We start from the raw sequence: 19,776 nt of genomic DNA on the forward strand, positions 1-19,776 counted from the left end.
TCTCCCGGAAGCCCTGCGGAAATGAGGAACCCCTGGCTGCTTTAAGGAGGAGGATTGAGGCAACAAAGGCTGAGCTCTGCATTTTCCCTTTGCTTCATGATGTAATGGTGATTATTTTTGGAGAGAAAGTACTTGGGAGTAGTCATGTAAGCTCTCCATCTTGGTGTTGAAATAGTCAAAAGGGGCCTTAGTTTCAAAGACAAGAAAGCATAGAGCAAATATTAATTCATATTTCTGAAAACATTTACTTATGCCTTGTTTTCTTTTTCCCAAGTAGACAATTTTATGTGGGTTTATTGTGATCATGTCTCGGATATGAGAACTTTTTCCAGGGCAGTGAAAAATGCTTCAATGAATGAAGTTGATGAAGGGCGATGATGAATTACTTTGTTCTGGTTGACTTTCTTAATTGGTGAACTCCCGTTAGCAGAAGAAATGAGATGGAGATCTTGCTTATGAACCTACACTAGCTGTGATAATTTATTTCCAGCACCTAGGCAGCCAGATGTATCGTTGAGAATATAAACGGCTGCTGTTATCTTTGCATGTTGTTATGTATCGTCTGCCTTGGAGTAATGATTCATTTGCAAACACACTTTGCTCTCAGAAAAGTTTAGACCTTTTTTTTCCTTTTTAAAATTTAAATTAGAGACAATGTGGGTTTATAGAAAAATCATACAGAAAATTTCAGTTTTCCGTCATGCACACAGTTTTCCTTATCAATACTTTGCATTAGTGTCGTACTGTTTTATGATTGATGAAATGATATTATTGTAATTAAGCTATTAACTGTAGTCCATAGTTTCCATTAAGCTTCACCATTTGTGTTGTTTGGTCCAATAGAATAAAAAATAAAATTTTTATTCTAATAACATATATGCAACCTAAAATTTTCAAGCCCGTTCAAACAGTATGTCAGTGATGTTTTGGTTCTCTTTCAAACTCCTGTGCTTTTTCAGTTCATATTATGATTTTCTTTTGATTTAACTCTCTGAATTGACGAGGTTAAAAGTTATGACTGAAAATCACCTCAAAAATCATAGTGGTCACTTAGGAAAAAAGCTTGTAGTACATTCACTTATGCCTTTAGCCGGAGGTTACTGAGCACGTACTATGTGCTAAGTGCTGTCGTCTACTCTGGGGGAACAGCAGTGAATAAAGCAGATAAAAATTTCTTCCCTCGTGGAGCTTTCATTATAGAAAGGGGTGACTGACAACTCGAATATGTCATTATGACAACTAGAATATATGACAACTAGAATATATCATAAGTGATTTGGAAGGTAACAGCTATGGAGAGATAATAAAGCAAGAGAAAGTCATGGTGAGACCTTGAGGTGGGGTGGGAAAACAGGCATGTGACTATTTTGAACAGTGTGATTTGAACTGAGATTGCGAGTGGGTAAGGAGCCAGCGTGGAGTTGGAGCTGGAGAGAGAGTGTCAGGCAAAGCCAGTGCCAAAGCCCCAGCTCGCACTGTGGGTTTCTTGACCGAGGAATAGCCTGGACACCACTGTGGCTGGAGCATGTAGACAGAGCGAGAATGAAAGGGAAGGTGGTGTGGGAGACATCGTGGGCAGGACATGAGGGGGATGGAAAGCTTCCACATAGAAGAGCCACCTGATCTGGTTTGTGCAGTTAAGAACATTCTGGTTGTGATGTGATGCGGAAATGCTCCAGGAAAGAATGGTGCTGGGTAGTGAGGATTGTTTGGAGGCCTTGGCAATAATCACCGAGAGGTCATGGTGGCTTAAGCCAGGGTGAGAGTAGGAATAAGCCAATTATATATTCTGGATATGTTCCTAAGCCAGTGCTCACGGGATTTGCACAAGGGCTAAGAAAGGAAAAAAACAGTATGAATTTGAGGTTTTGGGCTGTGCAGCTGAAGGACAAGCTTTCCGTTTCCTGAAGTTGGGATGAATGTGGTGGGTGCAGGGACATTATTTCAGTTTGGAAGATGTAGTTTGGGGGTGCCTGTAAGCCCTCCAAGGGGAGCCAACAGGAAGGCACTGAACTTGAACACGAGTCTGAGTCCAGCGGCAGTCTCATTGAAGATGTGAATTGAAGAGTTGCCAGTATACAGATGGTTTTTAATGCTGACAGCCCGGATGCGATCCCTCGAGAGAGTGCAGTGAGACGAGAGGTCCCAGTTGAGATCCTGGGAGATTCTTCTGTTCAGAGGTGGGAGGATGGGGAGAGGGAAAGTGGAAAGTGGCGTCTGGTGGAATGGAAGAGAAAGCCAAGAGAGTATGGCATCCTGACAGCCAAGTGGAAAGGATGTTTCAAGAAAGGGGAAGGAAGCAATGACGTCAATTTGGACGATCAGATTGGGAACCACACCACGCCCGCCAGCCCTGTGATGCTGCCAGCCGGGCCTCCCTGTGCTGCCGACTCCTAGAGCCACAGCAGTGACTGCGTGTCCACAGAAGGGCTCATTTTCCCCTCTGGTCCCCTGATCTTCTCTGTGAGAACTACCTGTGTGTTTTACATTTATATTCCTGGGCCCCACCAAGGGCTCACTGAATCAGGGTTCCCCCTCCACCACCACCACCCCACAGTGATTCTTGGGAACCCCAAGGAATTTCTTAAGAACCTGTGGTTAAGAGAGTTACATGATATGCTTGGAACTAGCCCTTTACCTCATACTGATTACCAAATTTTCCCATTTTTAAAAATGAAGAAACTTAATCACTTAACAGTCTCTATTCTTAGAGAAAAACGAACGATTTCTTGGCATAATTTCATGTTTCAGTCATTCCCCAAAACATAGACTATCCTGAAAATAAAAACTTGGATAATTTTCTTCCAGTCTTATTATTTTACATCCAGTTAGACATCTTTGCACCTCCAATAAGGATGGCATTAAAATTATTGACTGTGTTTTCCTGCACAAAAGCCTTGTAAACAAACCATAGTAAATTATTTGTGGTGAGAGGCATCTAGACTTGCTCAATTTATGACAGAAAAGGAAATGAAGAGCCTCTAGCTTAGCACATATTTAGTCACCTAAACACAGTTGCCTACAAATGAAGAAGTGTAGGGTAATACTTCCAAAACTTAATCTCCCTTGACAGCTGTGAAGGCCTTGGTTCATGAGACACATAGAATTGGTGAAATTACATAAATGGATGTTATCCATAAGTCATCCAGTTTGTAATGTGGACAACAAATGATGCAGTTGGTTTTTTCTCATCTTTTTTCTGTTGCTTTGAGTTGACGCAAGAATTAAAAGTGTGCCACTAAGAAGAAGGCACTTATTTGTGTAACCTGCGTTTCTTTTTTTCTCTTCAAAGTTGTCAAAGATAATTCAACTTTGTTTACCTGTTTCATACTGGCTAAGCTAAATTCAGTTTTTACCATGCCTTGTAGAACGTTGTTCATTTCAGCACAATGAACATTTGCCTGGGTTGTAGTGATGTTAAAAAGCCTAGGTGGATCCTTCAAGATTACAAATTAAACCAGAAAATTGCTTTTTTTTTTTGTAGGCTATATTTTCATTTGAGGCTTAAAAGGGAGCTTACTTCATGCTCGTTTCCAGCTTTTCCACAAATAAAGAGCAATGGCTCATGCCTTGACGTTAGTCATAGTGCTGGACAAGCAGAGATTACCTGAGCAAGAGCATCGCTTTTGTTATTGTCCTTGACAGTTGAGAGTGTGGCTTGTCTTTCAGATCCATCTGCACCCCCGGCCCCAGCCAACCTCCGGCTTGCCAATTCCACCCTCGGCAGCGATGGAAGTGTGACCGTGATGCTGGTTTGGGACCCCTCCGAGGAGCCGGATGTCCCAGTGCACCACTACAGAGTGTTTTGGAGCTGGACAGTCAACAGCAAGTCACTCGTCCCAACTAAAAAGAAGCGGAGAAAGACAACAGATGGGGTAAGTGGGAATGAGAAGGACGAGCTGGGCTGCAGGTGCTGGGGTCATTTGCACTCCAGGCAGCTGAACTGAGAAGTGGAGTTGTGAGCTGAGTGAGGGGAGGGACGGGAAGAGGGCAGGTTTCTGTCCCTTTAGTTTGGTTCAGGTACCTTCAGAGGCTGGAGGAGCGTGCCCACAGTTTTGCCTTATGCATTTTAGGTGAAATGGATGTATTACCTCCTTGTGCCGCCTCACCATCCATATGGCAAGTCACCCCTCTAGAAGTGCCGGGAGCAATTTAAATTTCCTCCATCTTGACTGCCTAGCAGTTGAAAATGATATAATACAAACTGTTCCTAGACTTTGGTCTTTTAAAAATAGGATCTTGTAAATTGAAGAAGAAATATTCATGGCTTTTCTGTTGCAGAGTGTTTCCATCTGTAATCTGAACAGCGGAAAGGGGAACAGCTTAGAAAATGCATATTTGACATTGTGCTTTCTCACTGATTAAAAGGATTTGTAATAGTGTATTCCCTAGGGGCCAAGTAATAAAATCTTTATTGAGCCATTTCTGCAGTGAGATTTCTAGTATGGTGAACATTTTGAATGACGTGACGTTTTAATACACAGATACGAGTTATTTGACTTCCTTTTAGTACACATTACTTTAACTTGTTATAACATTTACATCAACACCTTTCCCCCTAATTCATAAAGTTGAATTCCATAAACAGACAAATATTTTTAAATGAGGCATTATTTTTTTGCAGTAAAGCTTTCAGTATCTAGGCCATTTAGAGTTAGATACCATCTTTCAAAAAGGCCACGTCACTGATTTTTAACTGTTTTATTTTTTAGAGAGTTTCTTATAGAGAGATCTTTTATTTTGAAGAAAGTTTCAGAAGTGCAAGACCCTAAAGCAAAATATGACATGCTAAAATGTTGACACCCCCCCCCAAGGACACACACACTGTTACTGACCAAACAGCATCAAGTGGTTAGTAGGAAAATTTGAAATTTATTTCCATTTAGATACATTAGGTAAATAAAATGTCAACAGAAAATTTAATTGTAATTGTTAGGAGACACAGAGGAGCACAACCCATGGGTCACTATTTTCTGAGTGACTTTTTTTTTTTTCTTAGTTCACAGTTTATTTTAAAGTTTATGAGAGTTTACACTTGCCTTCTTTTCTCCTCCTGTCCTTCCCCCAAACATTCCAGTCATTATCACATCATATTTATAGCAGTCTTTCCTCTGAAAATGTGTTCATGGAACACTGACCATGTTTCCTATATAAAAATGAATCCAAAGTAAATGGATTGAAAATATGCATGTTGTGTTTGAGTTAAGAAGATGCCGAAGCAACTGGACATCTTGGTTTCCTTGGGCACTTCAGATATTCAACATGTATCATTATCTGGCCCAAGCTGGACTCACTAAAGTGAGTCTAGGTAATTACTTGGCATCCTGGTGAAAAAGAAAATTGACTGTGTTTGCATTTTTCAACCAGTTCTGTTGAGGGCCCATAGAATAATTAGCTACAGATGTTTTCAATAGAGCTTTAACATAGCTGGTCCAGTTGGACATAATTTGCTTTTCTGAGTATATAGGACAGAGGGCATCTCATACTCTGAATCCCAACTGTGTGAACCAAATAGTGCTAACTTCCATGACTCTGCTTTTTTAACAACCTGCATGCATTTTATTCACCTTTTTTTCTCCCCCACATGCACTTTAATGTATATACATCTGCCCTGTAATATTTGCAGATACTTCATGTATTTAATTTACTATGTGTATGAAATACTATTATTTAAATTGACATTTTTTCCTCCTCAGGTTTTGGAAGCCTTTTTTTTTTTCTGCATTAGTAGGGGTGTCAGAATAGATGCAGGAGAAAACATGATTAAACCTGTAACAAGATAAACTACTTTGTCAAATATGAGGCTACTGGGGCTGGCAGAGCAAATGCTGCTTTTTAGGGCAGATGTTGAACATAGCCCTGGCACAAACCTTTAGATAGAAGCTGTGTAATAAATTGCCAAATTACTTACATTGTGATGAACAGAAAAGAATAATATCATTTCTCTCTGTTTATAATTGAATGGAAAATGCAAAAAAAAAAAAAAAAGAAAAAAACAACAACCAAAACAAGTGTTTTAGTGCTGAGTTCTGGGTTTGATGGTGCTGCCTTCCCAAATACACTATGAGTAAGCAGCTGGATCAAGATATGAGTTCCATGGCTAAGCCTGGATCAAGACTATTCCCTAATAAAACTCCTAAGGTCTTTAGAAGTGAGTGACTTATTTTTGATTCACAAGAGCAAACCATATGTCGTGCGAATCATTACACTTCTCAGTGTTAAAAGTGTGAGCAATTGAGGTTAGGATTAGAGAATCAGAAGAAGAAAGAACATGAGAAATCTTGGACTCTTCTTCTCGGATATCGGTGACTTCCCATTTCTTAAGATACCATTCTCATTTCCTCAGTAACTTAAGGGTTGGGGAATTTTCTAGGAAATACTCTTTCTGAAGTGAATTTTACTTTAATTATTTGAAGTTAGTAGTTTTGGGGAGAGTGAGTCACAGTCACATAATGAGAAAGCCTAACTAAAAGAGAGGGGCGTGGCTGCTTTCCGCAGACATCCCCCTGTTAAGAGCGGAAGAATATCCGTGATGAGGCAAAAAGTACTGCGCTCATGATGAGGCAAAAAGTACTCCGCTCATGATGTGTGGTGGCAGGCTGCCGAGGGCTGTTTTCTGGGCCTCCCCTGGGAGAAGGGACCTCCTCTCAGGTTGGCAGACACGTCTGCCTTCCAGAGCGGATGAGCAGAAGAAGGCTGGTTTCTGATCAGTTATGCAGAAGAAGGCTGGTTTCTGATCAGTTATCCTGAAGCATCTAATGGTGTTTTCTATTAGTTTGCAGTAAGCATCACACCTCTGGTCCTGGAGTGCTTGTGACAATCATGTCTTCTCCCTGCAAACAGATCACTCAAGACTTGCATTATAGTTAGAATACTAATTGGGATTGAAGCAAGTGCTTTACTTGTGTGATTCACTGCGTGATGACTTGAGACTATCGTGTTTTTAGTGTAGTACATTCTACACAGAAAACTGGGGTACCCTTTGCTGGGAGGCTTGCACTCCTGGCTCCTTCCTGTACAATGCTTCATGAATGTTTTTTTGCATTTTAATTATTAATTCCATCAATTTGACTATTTTAGACAAGTCGTTTTTTGGCTCAGTATCATTTGATAGCATCAAATGATGCATGTTTTGAATTCTAAGCCAACAGTCTTATTTCCCTTCATTACTTATTTCTGTAAGGGACCTCACCATCCTACTTATATTTGCCAACTCTAAAAAGATGCTTCTGAGTTCTGAGACTTGTTTCAGGGTTCCTCCAAGCATTAATTAGCTGTATCTACTTGGATGTGCCTCTAGGCTTATTGAGCTTAGTTGAGACTTGGGGGAAATTATGTCATTTTTATTGGCTTTCTTTAATGTTGCTCATAATCACACAGCAAATTGAGTGAATGCTTGATATTACAATAACTATGGCCAACAAATAAATCTTGAAGCATTTTGTTAAGTTGATTTGTCTTATAACTTCTGCTGAAAATCTACTCATAGATTATTTAGAATAGATATCATGTAATAGAAGAATGCTGATTCATAATTTCTTCCAGGTACCATCATGGTACACAAAATGTGGCACACTAAACCAGTGTGTATATATTGTCAACATCTCTCTGTTCTTTGCAAGATGGTATGTATGTAGGGGAGGAGGGCCAGGGTTAGTCATTTCCATGCCACCTGAGAGGATCCAGTAACTGGATTAGGAGAATAATTAGGAAAATACAGTTTGGCCTATCTAGGAAATTTATTTTCATTAGTAATAAAACTAGGTGTTTAGATATTAAAGATACAGAAAATTTTCTGATCTCAGAAAGCTATACACAGATGGAGACCTAGAGAAGTTGGTGTGCCTTGAAATGTCATGTAATTTTTTCAAGGAAGGCAAGAGGAGTGGAAGGTTTGTAATGGATTCTTGTATATTCTCTTCACGCCTAGTCTCAAAATTCTGTGGTTCTTGAGAGACTTCAGCCAGACAGCAGCTACCTGGTGGAGTTGCAGGCCATTGCCTACTGGGGACAGACACGCCTGAAAAGTGCAAAGGTGTCTCTTCATTTCACGTCCGCACAAACAGCCCATAATAGTAAGTGACCTTATAATTCTTCTCAAATAAATCCTGGCCTCTAAAGCACATCACCATAAGATCTAGGCATGACTAAATGAGAGGGAGTTTCTCATTTGGAATCATTATATGGTAAATCATCAAACCAATAAACAAGTGACTGTGTCCCTTCAGCTCCTGTGTATAAAGTACTTTTACTATCTAATCATGATTTTTAAATCTATTGTGCACATAGTGTTTGATATCAGAATGGAAACTTAATCAGTTATCTTCTTTCATGAATAATACTTTCATTATTTTGGTATTAAGCTTTATTAAGAGAACATGTGCAGTTTTATGACTGTTTTATCCTCCCTATCAACATGACCCTCAATTTTTTGTTGCTGTACATAGTGATCATAGTTGCTGCTTGAAAAGCTACCAAACACTTAGTTGAGCAGTCACTAAAGCGTTGCTGTATTGGTCTTCTTTATTTCCAATTTTTCTTAACTATGTCGGTGATGAATTATGCAAAACAAAAGGAGAGTCTGATATGACTCTTGCATGTGAGCTAAGAAACCAGCCACTTCAGTGTTCTGGCTTTGTAAAAATTGGAGACTGGTTAGAACTGCCTGTGGAAGCTTCCAGCCAGGTGTCAGGAAATTGGGGCAGATAAGAGAGCCTGAGGAAGAAGAGTGGAGCCTGCTGGAATGTGCCTTCCTCCTGGCAGCAGGCAGGGGCAAGTGGGGAAGAGTGCGTAAGGAAAGCCAGAGATGGGACTCACAGCCAGATGATATAGTGCGTCCTGTTGTGGACAGTAAGTGTAGTTAATAGTAGGTATATAAGAATGTTCTTCCATGAACTAGAACAGATGTGCATCCTAATAATAGGGTGATATATGGCAAAAATACATGTAATGTAAACCATGGACTATAAAAAAGAAAGCTTACCTAAACTTTGGAAAGGTAAGAAACAGTTACTGCTCATAATTATTTTCAACCACCTGGGAAAAAATTGCATCCAAATGAGCAGGCTTGTTTTGAAATGATGCTTTCAAAAAGTTCTAGAAACAGAGCTTCCTACGTTTTTGAGAACTAAACAGTCACTTTGGAGATTGAAAGAGTTTGAAGCAATCTACCATTCTTATGAGTGTGGGTACAATATAGCTTTTTGTATGAAGTTCTCAGGTAAACATTGCTATGTCTTTAGTAACTTCATTCTTTTTTATTTCATCCCTTATACTGAATGTACATGGCTATTATAACATTACTATGTATTGTAATTATATATTACTGGGGATAATTAATATAACACGATTAATATAATATATAAACATGAGCAGTATATTAATATATATGCTAAATATATACTTTATATACACACATATGCATGCATGCATGCATATATATACACACATATGCACATGTGTGTTTTTCCAGCACTAGACATAATTCACTTTCTGCCTTTAAAAATGCCTACTGTTGAATTTGGGACATCAACCCATCAAGATAATTGCACAAAGAATAGTGTATCTCATGCACACACGGCAGGGGGGAAGGGAGACAGTCCCTTGTTGAGTCCTGTGGCGTGTGTGATCGTGGGCTCCCTGCCCCGGTGTCCTCCACCAGATGCAGTGGTGCGTGAGTGAGTGCCGAGGGGAGGGTGAGGGCATGGGGAGGGGGGCTGGGCATGGGAGGAGGAAAGGAGCAGTGAGAAGTAAGCTCTTCTTCACAGAGCTCATTCATTCACCTGCATTGATCAATCATCCGTGTGCTAAAGACCCCCTGGGCCTCCCAGCCTGGACACTCCCTGAACTCCAGAGTCATATGTTTCTGCCCACTCAACATCTCCACTTGAAGTCACTTCTAGCTACCCAGTCTTCCAAGCTGGCAGTCTTCACTTACTGCCTTCTGTCCTTCACCTTAATTCTTCTCTAGGTTCTATAGCTTTTGTCAAGCCTTCAGCTTGCTCAAATCTTCTAGCAACATAGTAGGAATTAAAGTAGCTCAGCTCAACATAAATGTCTCTCCATTCAACCATCTCTTCACCACACTTCCCAGTTTTATAAACGTTTCATTTGACTGATATGATGTGATAGCGAGGACTGAGGAAAAGGAGAAAGAATGGTTTTTGGTTTTATTTTCCTACAACCAAGCTTACTTATCATTTATAAGCCATGTGTATGTTATAACCAAATCCTCTAAGAGATTATCTTTTTATTTGGTCGATTATTCTAGATCAATTTTCTTTGCTGGAGAGATTTTTTCTAATCACTTGTGAAGACTGTAGAAGAATGGCAGTTAAATCAAATAATTATTTTGAGACAATTTATATTCAGATCTGACAGAAAGGATACTACCTCTTTGGGTGGCTGATTCTGAGTGTTAAACTCCTTAACATCTTTAAAAATGAAATAATGTCTTACTTGACAAAGGTTTATGATAGCTAACCTATCAAAGACCTCTTTATTCCAAGGATAAACTGGTTCCTCTCAAGTGATTTCAGAAAAGTAATAAAAAAAAATAACAGAAGAAATAATAATGCAAAGCACTTTGGTCACACTTACTGTTGGGTCTTAGGGAATCCTATAGAAGGAAATGGGCTTAGAAAAGATTATGCTAGTTATAGCTTAATATTTGTCAGGATTTTACATCCCAGTGTTGATATATAATCTCATAAACACAAGTATATGCCTCATATATTTCATCAGAAGCCAACTAGGTGTAAAGAATAATTACAGCTTTATTAGTGTAAACAAGGGAAATTATATTTTATAGGAAGGAGAGTACTAAATGTCATCGTATAAATTACTTTTTGAATTATATTTTTCAAAGTCTGCAGGCTACTAGTTATTTTAATGTGAAATATTCCTACGCAAACTAAGGCTGAATGGTCATGCCGTTTTATAAAAAGGTCCCTTGAAATAAGAAATGCATAATGCTGGCTTTACTAGAAACATAGCTTGCTTTTTTGTGCAGGATTCAGAATATTTTATTGTCACCTTGTGGAACAGGAATATTTTTCTAGCTCAAAAAAAAGTGGAGAGAAAGTACTTCAAACCTCTCAAACTGGAAAATTAATCAGAATTTTGGCATTTGAAAAAACTAACATAGATATGTGATTCTCTTAACTCATGATTTTCAAAAAGCATAAATCAGATGTTTTCCTTCTTCAGAATAGGTAGAAAGGATTTCTATCTAATTTTGGCTTACTCTTGAAAATAGAGGAGACTGTCTGTGAAGCAGACACAGACTTCCAGGACTCTTGGAGATCTTGAAATTGCATTATATCTGCCCTTAGAACACAACATGTTGATGTATTTCTGCTCTTGAGTCATTTCAGTAATGCCACAATGATTGAATCTTTAAATATATAGAATATGTTCTTACATTATAATTAAAAATAAAAGTTTATATAGGATTTAAAGGAGAGTAGCAAGACAAAATTCATGTAGAGGTTAAGCATCATTCTCTACCCTTCCATCTTGGTTCTCTCCTGGGGATTTCTCAATATCACAGATGATTTAAGAAATTGGAGACATAACTAGGCTTGTGAAAATCTGAAATCCTCAATTAGTTGTTTTAAAAAAGCTGTGGGTTTAATCAGGAGGATTCTTGGTGGTGTCAACCAAGAAATGGCTTTCGGGCAGGGGTCCTGGGACTTCCTTCCTCCACAGCCCTTCTTCTCCTTCCTAGCTCTGACCTTATTACTAGGCTGTGCTTCTTTGGCTCTGTGCATCATGGAGTAGCTTAGTCCATGTCTCAGTTGCCCAAGCATTTATTTGAACTCCTTAAATTAAAATATTCTAAATGTAAACCTGACCAAAATAAGTGTCCCAGCCTTTTTTCAGATCCTCTGGGTCAGTGATTCCCCGGGCATGCCAGGGTAAGGCAAAGTAGAGAATTGATGTGAGTTTCCTTCTAGCTCCCCCAGCTTCCCTTCATTGATTCTGCCTCACCCCATACTGGGAGTGCCCTCCCTCCATTTCTCACCTGAGAAACCACACAGCTTCATTGGAAAACTTTCAGTAATACCTCACATCATCAAAACAGCAGAGCCTGGGCTAACCCCCACACCTATTTGGAATTCAGAGAGCAGGAAAGTCTTGAACCCAAGGGCAGGATTTCTAATTATGCAGCTTCCAAAACCGTTTGCCACGTGAGGGAGAGACTTGAGGCCGGGGGAGGGGGTGGGGTGGGGAATTTTCTAGAGCCTGATTTTTAAATCCTGTAAGTTGTCACTCTCTAAGGAGGCGGCTGCTTGGAATAGAAGGACATAAGCTTGGCTTGAGACAACCCTGGGGTAAAATCTCGACTTTACTCCTGTTGGAATTGTGTGAAATTGGACACATTGCTTAATATTTTCTGTTTTAGCATGTGTATACTAATTCCTTCACCTCAGTGTCGGCAAACTGTGGCCTGCAAGCCAAACTGGCCAACCCCTGCTTTTTGTGAACAAAATCTTATTAGGACCTAGCTCTGCTCATTCATTTGCAGACTGCTTTTCTGCTTTCAGGCTCCCCCCACAGGGGTAGCAGGGAGCGAGCACATATGGCTGGTGTGCAGAGCCAGAAATAGTTATTGTCTGCCCCTTGACCAAAAAAGTTGACTGTGTCACAGGATGACTGTATAAATATAAAATAGTGACAAAGTTCACCAACCACACCAAGACCCGGAATCAGAAAAGTGAGGTTTATCCCGCTGCTGCGACCGGGAGCGCAGCCCAGGGAGGGGCCAGTGCCACACAGATAAATATTTGGCAATGTCAGTGGAGCCATTCATTTATTCATCAGTTCACAGATTTATTCGTTTCGTTTCACACAATTAATATTTATTAAGCAACTTCCATGTCAGTGTAACTGCTAGGCAGTGGAAATCGAAAGAAGATTAAGATAAGATTCACTGACCAGTGAGTTCAAGATTGAGTTGTAGCAGCAAATTAAAGAAAATAAAACTGCTTTAAACTGGGAAGCACAGGTACATTGAGGAAGATTTTTTTTTTAATTTTTCAGACAGGAAGGTGTTATTAGAGGTTATGGGAAGTTTTGAAGAACAAGGGAGATTGCCCCTGGCAGAAACAATTAGTGCTGGTGTGTTCTGAGCTAAAGGAATCAGAAATATAAAGGTACAAGGGAAATAGGGGGAACAAATGTCAAAATACATTTAGTAGATCGAAATGCTAGTGACCAGTGAATGGGAGGGGTAAGGGGTATGGGATGTATGAATTTTTTTTCTGTTTACTTTTTATTTCTTTTCCCGAATTGATGCAAATGTTCTAAGAAATGATCATGATGATGAATATACAATTATGTGATGAAAACAAAAGAATGTTCATATTGTATGTTGATTGGTTTATTAATAAAAAATTTTTTTAAAATTAAAGATTAAAAAAAAGGTACAAGGGAGCACAGCTGCTTTTAGGAATTCGTTTCATTCATGGTTCAAGAAGGAGATGATTCAGCTAAGTTAAAACAGTAAATTACTAAGAAAACTACAACTAGAGCAGAATGACCCTAAATAGAGACACAATTAGAAATGACTTAAGAATGAAAGCTTGAATTTGCCTGATCCAAAGAAATATTTCATTGTTTCTTTCATACTAATTTGATGAAGTTGAACCATATTTCTGTGTAGAGCCTTGAGTCAACAATTAATATGTAATGCTGGCATTTCTTTGAAAGTCTTTGTTTTCATCAAATGGTATTTTAATATTATTTTGATTAACTCCTTCATAACTACAAAAAAAATTCTATAATGATAAATGTTTTCCCCAGATATCCCATTTATTCCTTAAGTTAGAGCACATTTCAAGCGTGGTGAATATACTTTGACTCCCAACTTGAATTCTAGGAGGTGCTTGTAGTATATTTTTAGGTATTCCAGTATATTATGAAGTCGGGGGGTCATTGATATTACATGAAAGAATCTGTAGTTTTATTTTACTTTGAACCCTGGCACCAAATATGATATAATAACAAAATGAAATTTAAACCACTGGGATGAATTTCTGGTTATCTTTTTAACAAGTACTTTAGGCTGCTGTACTTTGTATTTGTTGTAGAAGAACACCTGGAGAAAACTAGAAAAGGTGTGATTCCAGTGCAGACCCCTTTTCAGAAACGACGGCCCACTCGGCTCCTAGAAATTGGAGCTCCTTTCTATCAGGACAACCAACTGCAGGTCAAAGTCTACTGGAAAAAGACCGAAGGTGTGTGTGAACTGCTTTTTTGCTTGTTTGTTATTGTTGTTTATTGATTTAAATAGCACAGAGGTAGACCTGAACTTGGGAAAGAATACGTGCCAAATCCCAGTACTGATAGGAAATAACAGTCATTGAATGAAACACTTATTTGCTTCCTTTTTTTTTTTTTGAACTTGTTGTTTTTTTTGTTTTGGTTTTTATATCCTGTATGATGGGGTCACATTTCATTCTTTTTCCATGTGACTATCCCGTTGTTGCAGCACCACTTGTTGACTGGGGAGGGTCGGGGGGCAGAGTTTATGGGCCAGAAATCGAACCCAGGTCTCCCACATGGCAGGTGAGAATTCTACCACCGAGCTACCCTCACAGCCCTGCCTTGCTGTTTTTGAAGTCTGAAAGAATTGATGTTGATTCCTGGGAATCTATGTACCATTTTGCAGTTGATAATAAGTGCTTAAGTTTTGTGATTTTAGAATATTGGTCTATCTTGCTATCTTTCCTTGGAAATTGATCTTATGACTCAAACACTCAAAATATTTACTGTTTTGAGGTGCAACTTTTGTTTAAAACTGGTTTTAATTTAAAAAAAAGGCACACTCATAATAAAGGCAGTTTGGGAAATTAAAAAAAAAGATACCTATCATTATATGGAAAAGGCATTTTATTGGGTTTCCTTTTAGAAGTTTCTAAAAGGAACTAAAATACATTTGCTTTTCACTGTTAAAGATAAAACTGAATATATGTTATATGTGTGTGTTTATGCACATACAATATGTACACACATTTATTTTCATGTTTTATAGAATTCTATATTGTAATTATATAAGTATATAACAACATATCATTATATATTTAAACACCGACACACACATCATTATTTCATTAGAGTGAAACATTTAGGTTTCTTCAGCATTTCTGTTTTATGATTGGATGTAGTGAACATTAATTTTTAGAACAGATTCCTTTTATTTCTTTGTTACCTTTTAGAATATTCATCTTACATTATTGGCCCACTACCATACTGATTTCTAAAAATGAAGCTTTGATTTGCATTTAAAATGTATACAGTGTAATCTTACAGTTTGTATTGTATTTGGCATATTCCAGTAAATGTTATTTTTAGGACATTCATCCATTCGGTTGCATGTAGCAATAATTCACTCATTTCCATTGCAGTATATTAGTCTCTTGATTGATTAGGCCTCAATTTATATATCAGTTAAGCTGTTGGTGGAAGTTTGGCTTGTTTCCAGAGTCAGTATTAAGAACAGTGCTGCCAGGAACACCCGTGGACATGCCCTTTGATGTATGTATGCATGTATTCTTCCATAGAGATGAAGTGTGCTAAGCTTTAGAAGATACACTTTTCCATTGTGGTTGTACCAGTTTTCCCTGCCATGGGCAGGCAAGAATAGTCTTCTTTGTCTCACATTCTCTCTGCCATGTGTCATTTGCAGTCCTTTTAAGTTTTGCCATTCTGTGCTATGTGTTGTAATCTCTCACTGCAATTTGGGTTTGCATTTTCCTCATGCCCAAGATGTTGAGCACCTTTTTACAAGTTCACTGGCAGTTAGAACTTCTCTCCTTTGCAGTGCCACCTCGACTGTTTAGTCAGTCTACCCTGTAAGAGTTGTTTGTTTTTAGTATATTGAGTATATGATTCATTTGTTGTTTTCATTTATTGCAAGCGTATTTGCCCCACTCTGATCCACTCTCGCCTTTTTTTACTTCTTTAATGATTCTAAATTTTAATGAAGTTCAAGTCATCTTTTTGTTTCCTTTAGGTTTGATGCTTACTATGTTTTGTCTAGGAAATCTTTGCTTATACAGAAATCATGAAGATACTTTATTTTGTTATCTTTCAGAAACTGAATCATTTTACCTTTTATTATCTTAGGTTCTGTAGCCCAGAGTTGATTTTTGCATATGTACCAGTGTACGGGTAGTCACTGTTTTTTGTTTTCTTGCCCCTATTGATCTCAATGGGCCTGCAACATTTATTTTAAAATAGTCCCTTCCCCAAAACTCTGTAGTGCCACCTTGGCCTTAAATCTCGTATATATCAGCAGGTTAATTTTTGGACCTTCTGTAGTGTCATTTGGCACATTTTCAACCTTATACTAACACTACACAGTCTTAACCTTTGTAGCCTTCTAATCCATGAACATGGTATAACCCTTTATTCAGGTTTTACATTTTGCTCTCAGTAATGCTTTATAATATATTGTGGAGAGAGTATAATACCTCTTATATGATTTGTTCTAAGGTAATTGTGTTTTGTTTTACTTTAGGGTAGATAGCACACTTTTTTCTCAATTTCATTTTCTAATTTTTGCCACCAGTAGATAAAAATATATTTATATAATGACTGTGACTCCAACAATATTGCTACATTGTCTTGATAATATAATATTCCATATGATGATTCTTTGCCATTTTTCTAGAAAAACAATCATGAAGACTGTGAATAATGGGGATTATATATATGCCTCTGGCATTTTACTTCATCCCAGACCTTAATCCTGGCTAAGACTTTCATACTCTGTTGACGGAAAGTACTGAGAGCAGACATGATGTTTAGTGTAATGTTTCTGAGCGCACCCTTTATAGGATCAATAAATTTCCCTATTCTGGTTTGAAAAGTTCCTTATCGTGAATAGGTATTACTCTTGATCAAATATTCTTCTCCTAGTGAGAAGATCAATTAATTTTTCTTCTTTATTCTGTTAACATGATGAATTAAAGGGAAAGTTACAGATTACTTCCTAGGTTTGTTGTGAGGATCAGAATGATGCCTATAAATGTGGGAACTCTTAAGTGGCTACTTGTTCATGTAGCAGGAGTAGCCAAAGATAGGAGGCAACAGTGTACGGGTAGTCAAGAGGGAGGAGAAGGGCCGTTGTACCCGAGTCTCATAAGGCTTCTTTCTCTGGAGCCTCTTAAGCTCACAGAGTGTTTCCATCTACCTTGGAATAACGTTTAAGTATAAATGTCAGTAGATGCTGGGCAAAATGACCTCTAAAACTTCTGAATGCTGTGATTCTAGAAGTATGTTTTTGAAAAAGTGAGTTTTGATACCAAATCTAGAAATGTAAAGTTAATGTATCGGAGGGCGGGCCTCGGTGACTCAGTAGGCAGAGTTCTCGCCTGACATATGAAAGACCCGGGTTCAATTCCCGATGCCTGCCAATGCAAAAAAAAAAAAAAAGGACAAAATTAATAGGTGATCTTGCAAGAATTGTATTTATTTTTTAGTTTGTCCTATGTCTGCTATAATGCATTTATGTTATTTCAAAAGTTATATTGCTTTTATGTGATAAATAAAATATAAACTTGTTAAGTGCTTATTACTCTCTGAGCACCTAAGTATTTCATACAAACGATGTGTGTTCAATAGAATGATGGTCACCTAAAGATACCTGTGACCTGACCTCTAGAAGTTGTGGATATGTTATGCTACATGACAAAAGAGATTTAAAGTTGCAGAGGGAATTGAGTATGATGATCAGCAGACCTCAGAATGGGAAGATTACTCTTGAATATCTGAGTCAGCCCACTGTGATCGCAAGGGTCTTTAAAAGAAGCACAGTGAGGGGAGCAGAGCCAGGCAGCCTGAGGAGGATGCGGTGTGGCATTGCTGGCTTGCAGCTCCAGGAGGGGCCTGTGATGGATTGAATTATGGACCCCAGGAGATTAAAAACCTATACCTGCTCCCGGAAGCTGAAGCAGTTTAAATGTGAACTTGAATTAAAGTGACATGAAATTAACAATTCAGCTCCTCGGTTGCAGTAGTGACATTCCAAACAATGAATTAGCTACAGCGGAGGGGACCTCTGTGCCCACAGGCGGGTGTGCGCGGCAGCCCCGGCCTCAGAAGCCCTCCTGCGGGCCGCCGCCTCGGCCCAGCCTCCCTCACGTCCTGACTGCAAAGTGGGCTCGTCAGTGATACCCGGGGCCACGCTTTGAGAATGGCCTCTTCCTTCATCCTGCCCTCCTCCCTCACCGCTGCCAACCTGCCGGGTTCTTATCGGTGCGTTTTGTTTTTATCGGTCTGCCCCTGGGGTGGGTAAGAGCCATGAGGATGGCAGCCTCTGGGTAGTTCCTTTCTGGTCCGGAGTAGAAAGCCCCACGGGGGGAGTGCTCTGGTGCACGGATCAGCCCCACACAGAACGGCTGATTCCCTGCCCACCCCGCCCCCCAAGGCCTTGATGTCTGCTCTGTAAGAATTAAAAACTCTGAGTAAATGATTTTTCTTTTAACCCAAGGCTGTTTGTGTCTGCTTTATATCCATTCTTCTTTTCTGGTTCCAAAGGGCTCAGAGCAAGTTCCCACTAGATCAACCCCAGTTCATCAAAGACTTTGCCTGTGTGAAACCCCCTCAAACACTTGGCGGGAACACTTGGGACAAGATGTTCATCACCAGCAAAGCCCTGAGTTTCACACCCCTTGGACACACCGGGCTGGTTAATAGACCAAAGGCCGTCAAAACCTCTTTTCCTCCTTTCCCACACTCAGTGACTTGTTTGTCTTCATTTTGTCCTTTCTCTCACTTTATTGTCCCAGTAAAGAAATATACAGAAAATATGCTACTCCAACCCAGGAGCAAAAATGTTGAAAGGGCCAGTGTTCCCCCTGCCCGGTCATATTTCATCAGGGATCAAAGATGCGGACACGCTGCTATCAAGGCCCTTCCCCTGTGGAGGGTGAGCGTGGGCAGAGCCCAGATACCCCTAAAAGTGGGGGCGAGATCAAAGGGGATGGGGGAGTCATACAGAGAAGGTCGAGTTTAAAAATGGATATGAGTGCCGAATCGTTATATTGAAATTTCTTTTACTCTCCAGTGTCTTGGAGCAGGTAGTAGTAAAAGCCTAAAGATCTGGAACTCTAACCCATTCCAAACTCTGAAATCTGTTCTTCCAGCCAAATGTTGTGGTATGCTTTGAAATTTATTGCTTTTTAATATGTTATTTTTCACAAAAAAAGTCAATTCTGATGATAAATGTACAGCTGTGGGATGGTGTGGTGAATCATTGATTGTATACTTTGGATGTTTACATGATATGTGAATATATAATATGTATCAATTTTTTTAAAAAGACATGGGGCTGTGAGGATAGCTCAGTGGTAGAATTCTCGCCCACCACCTGGGTTCGATTCCCTGCCTAGTCACTTACCAATCAAACAAAGAAACCAACGACAACAGCAAAAAATCAACCAATGGTGCTGCATGGAACGGGATACTCATGTGGAAAAAGAATGAAATGTGACCCTGCCATACAGCATACAAAAGAAAAGAAAGAAAGTTAAAAAAAAGATTTGGACACACAACGGTACACTCATGTAAGGGTGCAGGAAAACTTCTTCGGATATGGGAACTTTGTTACGGCCATATTTTAACAGGGAACCTATCCCAATGCCCAATTTTTCAAGGTCGTTAACAGTGTTTTTGGTTTTTGCATCGGTTTGATAACCTCTCTATCTTCCTTATCCCTTCTTGTGACATGGGAATTCAGAGAGCTGCTGCTAAGAATTACCCTTTCTC

General features: G+C 39.2%; 1 protein-coding gene across 1 annotated transcript in view; it reads left to right on the top strand.

Annotated features, from left to right (window-relative positions):
• ANOS1 (anosmin 1) overlaps window positions 1-19,776 on the top strand; it is a 170,708-nt gene that overhangs the window by 141,025 nt on the left and 9,907 nt on the right. Inside the window, exons 7-9 of the mRNA XM_077146445.1 lie at window positions 3,670-3,875; window positions 7,931-8,075; window positions 14,094-14,240. Of these exons, the coding sequence (XP_077002560.1) occupies window positions 3,670-3,875; window positions 7,931-8,075; window positions 14,094-14,240 (498 nt within the window). The remainder of the gene's footprint in view (window positions 1-3,669; window positions 3,876-7,930; window positions 8,076-14,093; window positions 14,241-19,776) is intronic.

The sequence above is a fragment of the Tamandua tetradactyla genome, chromosome X (genome assembly GCF_023851605.1).
Source record: "Tamandua tetradactyla isolate mTamTet1 chromosome X, mTamTet1.pri, whole genome shotgun sequence".
NCBI lineage: Eukaryota > Metazoa > Chordata > Mammalia > Pilosa > Myrmecophagidae > Tamandua > Tamandua tetradactyla.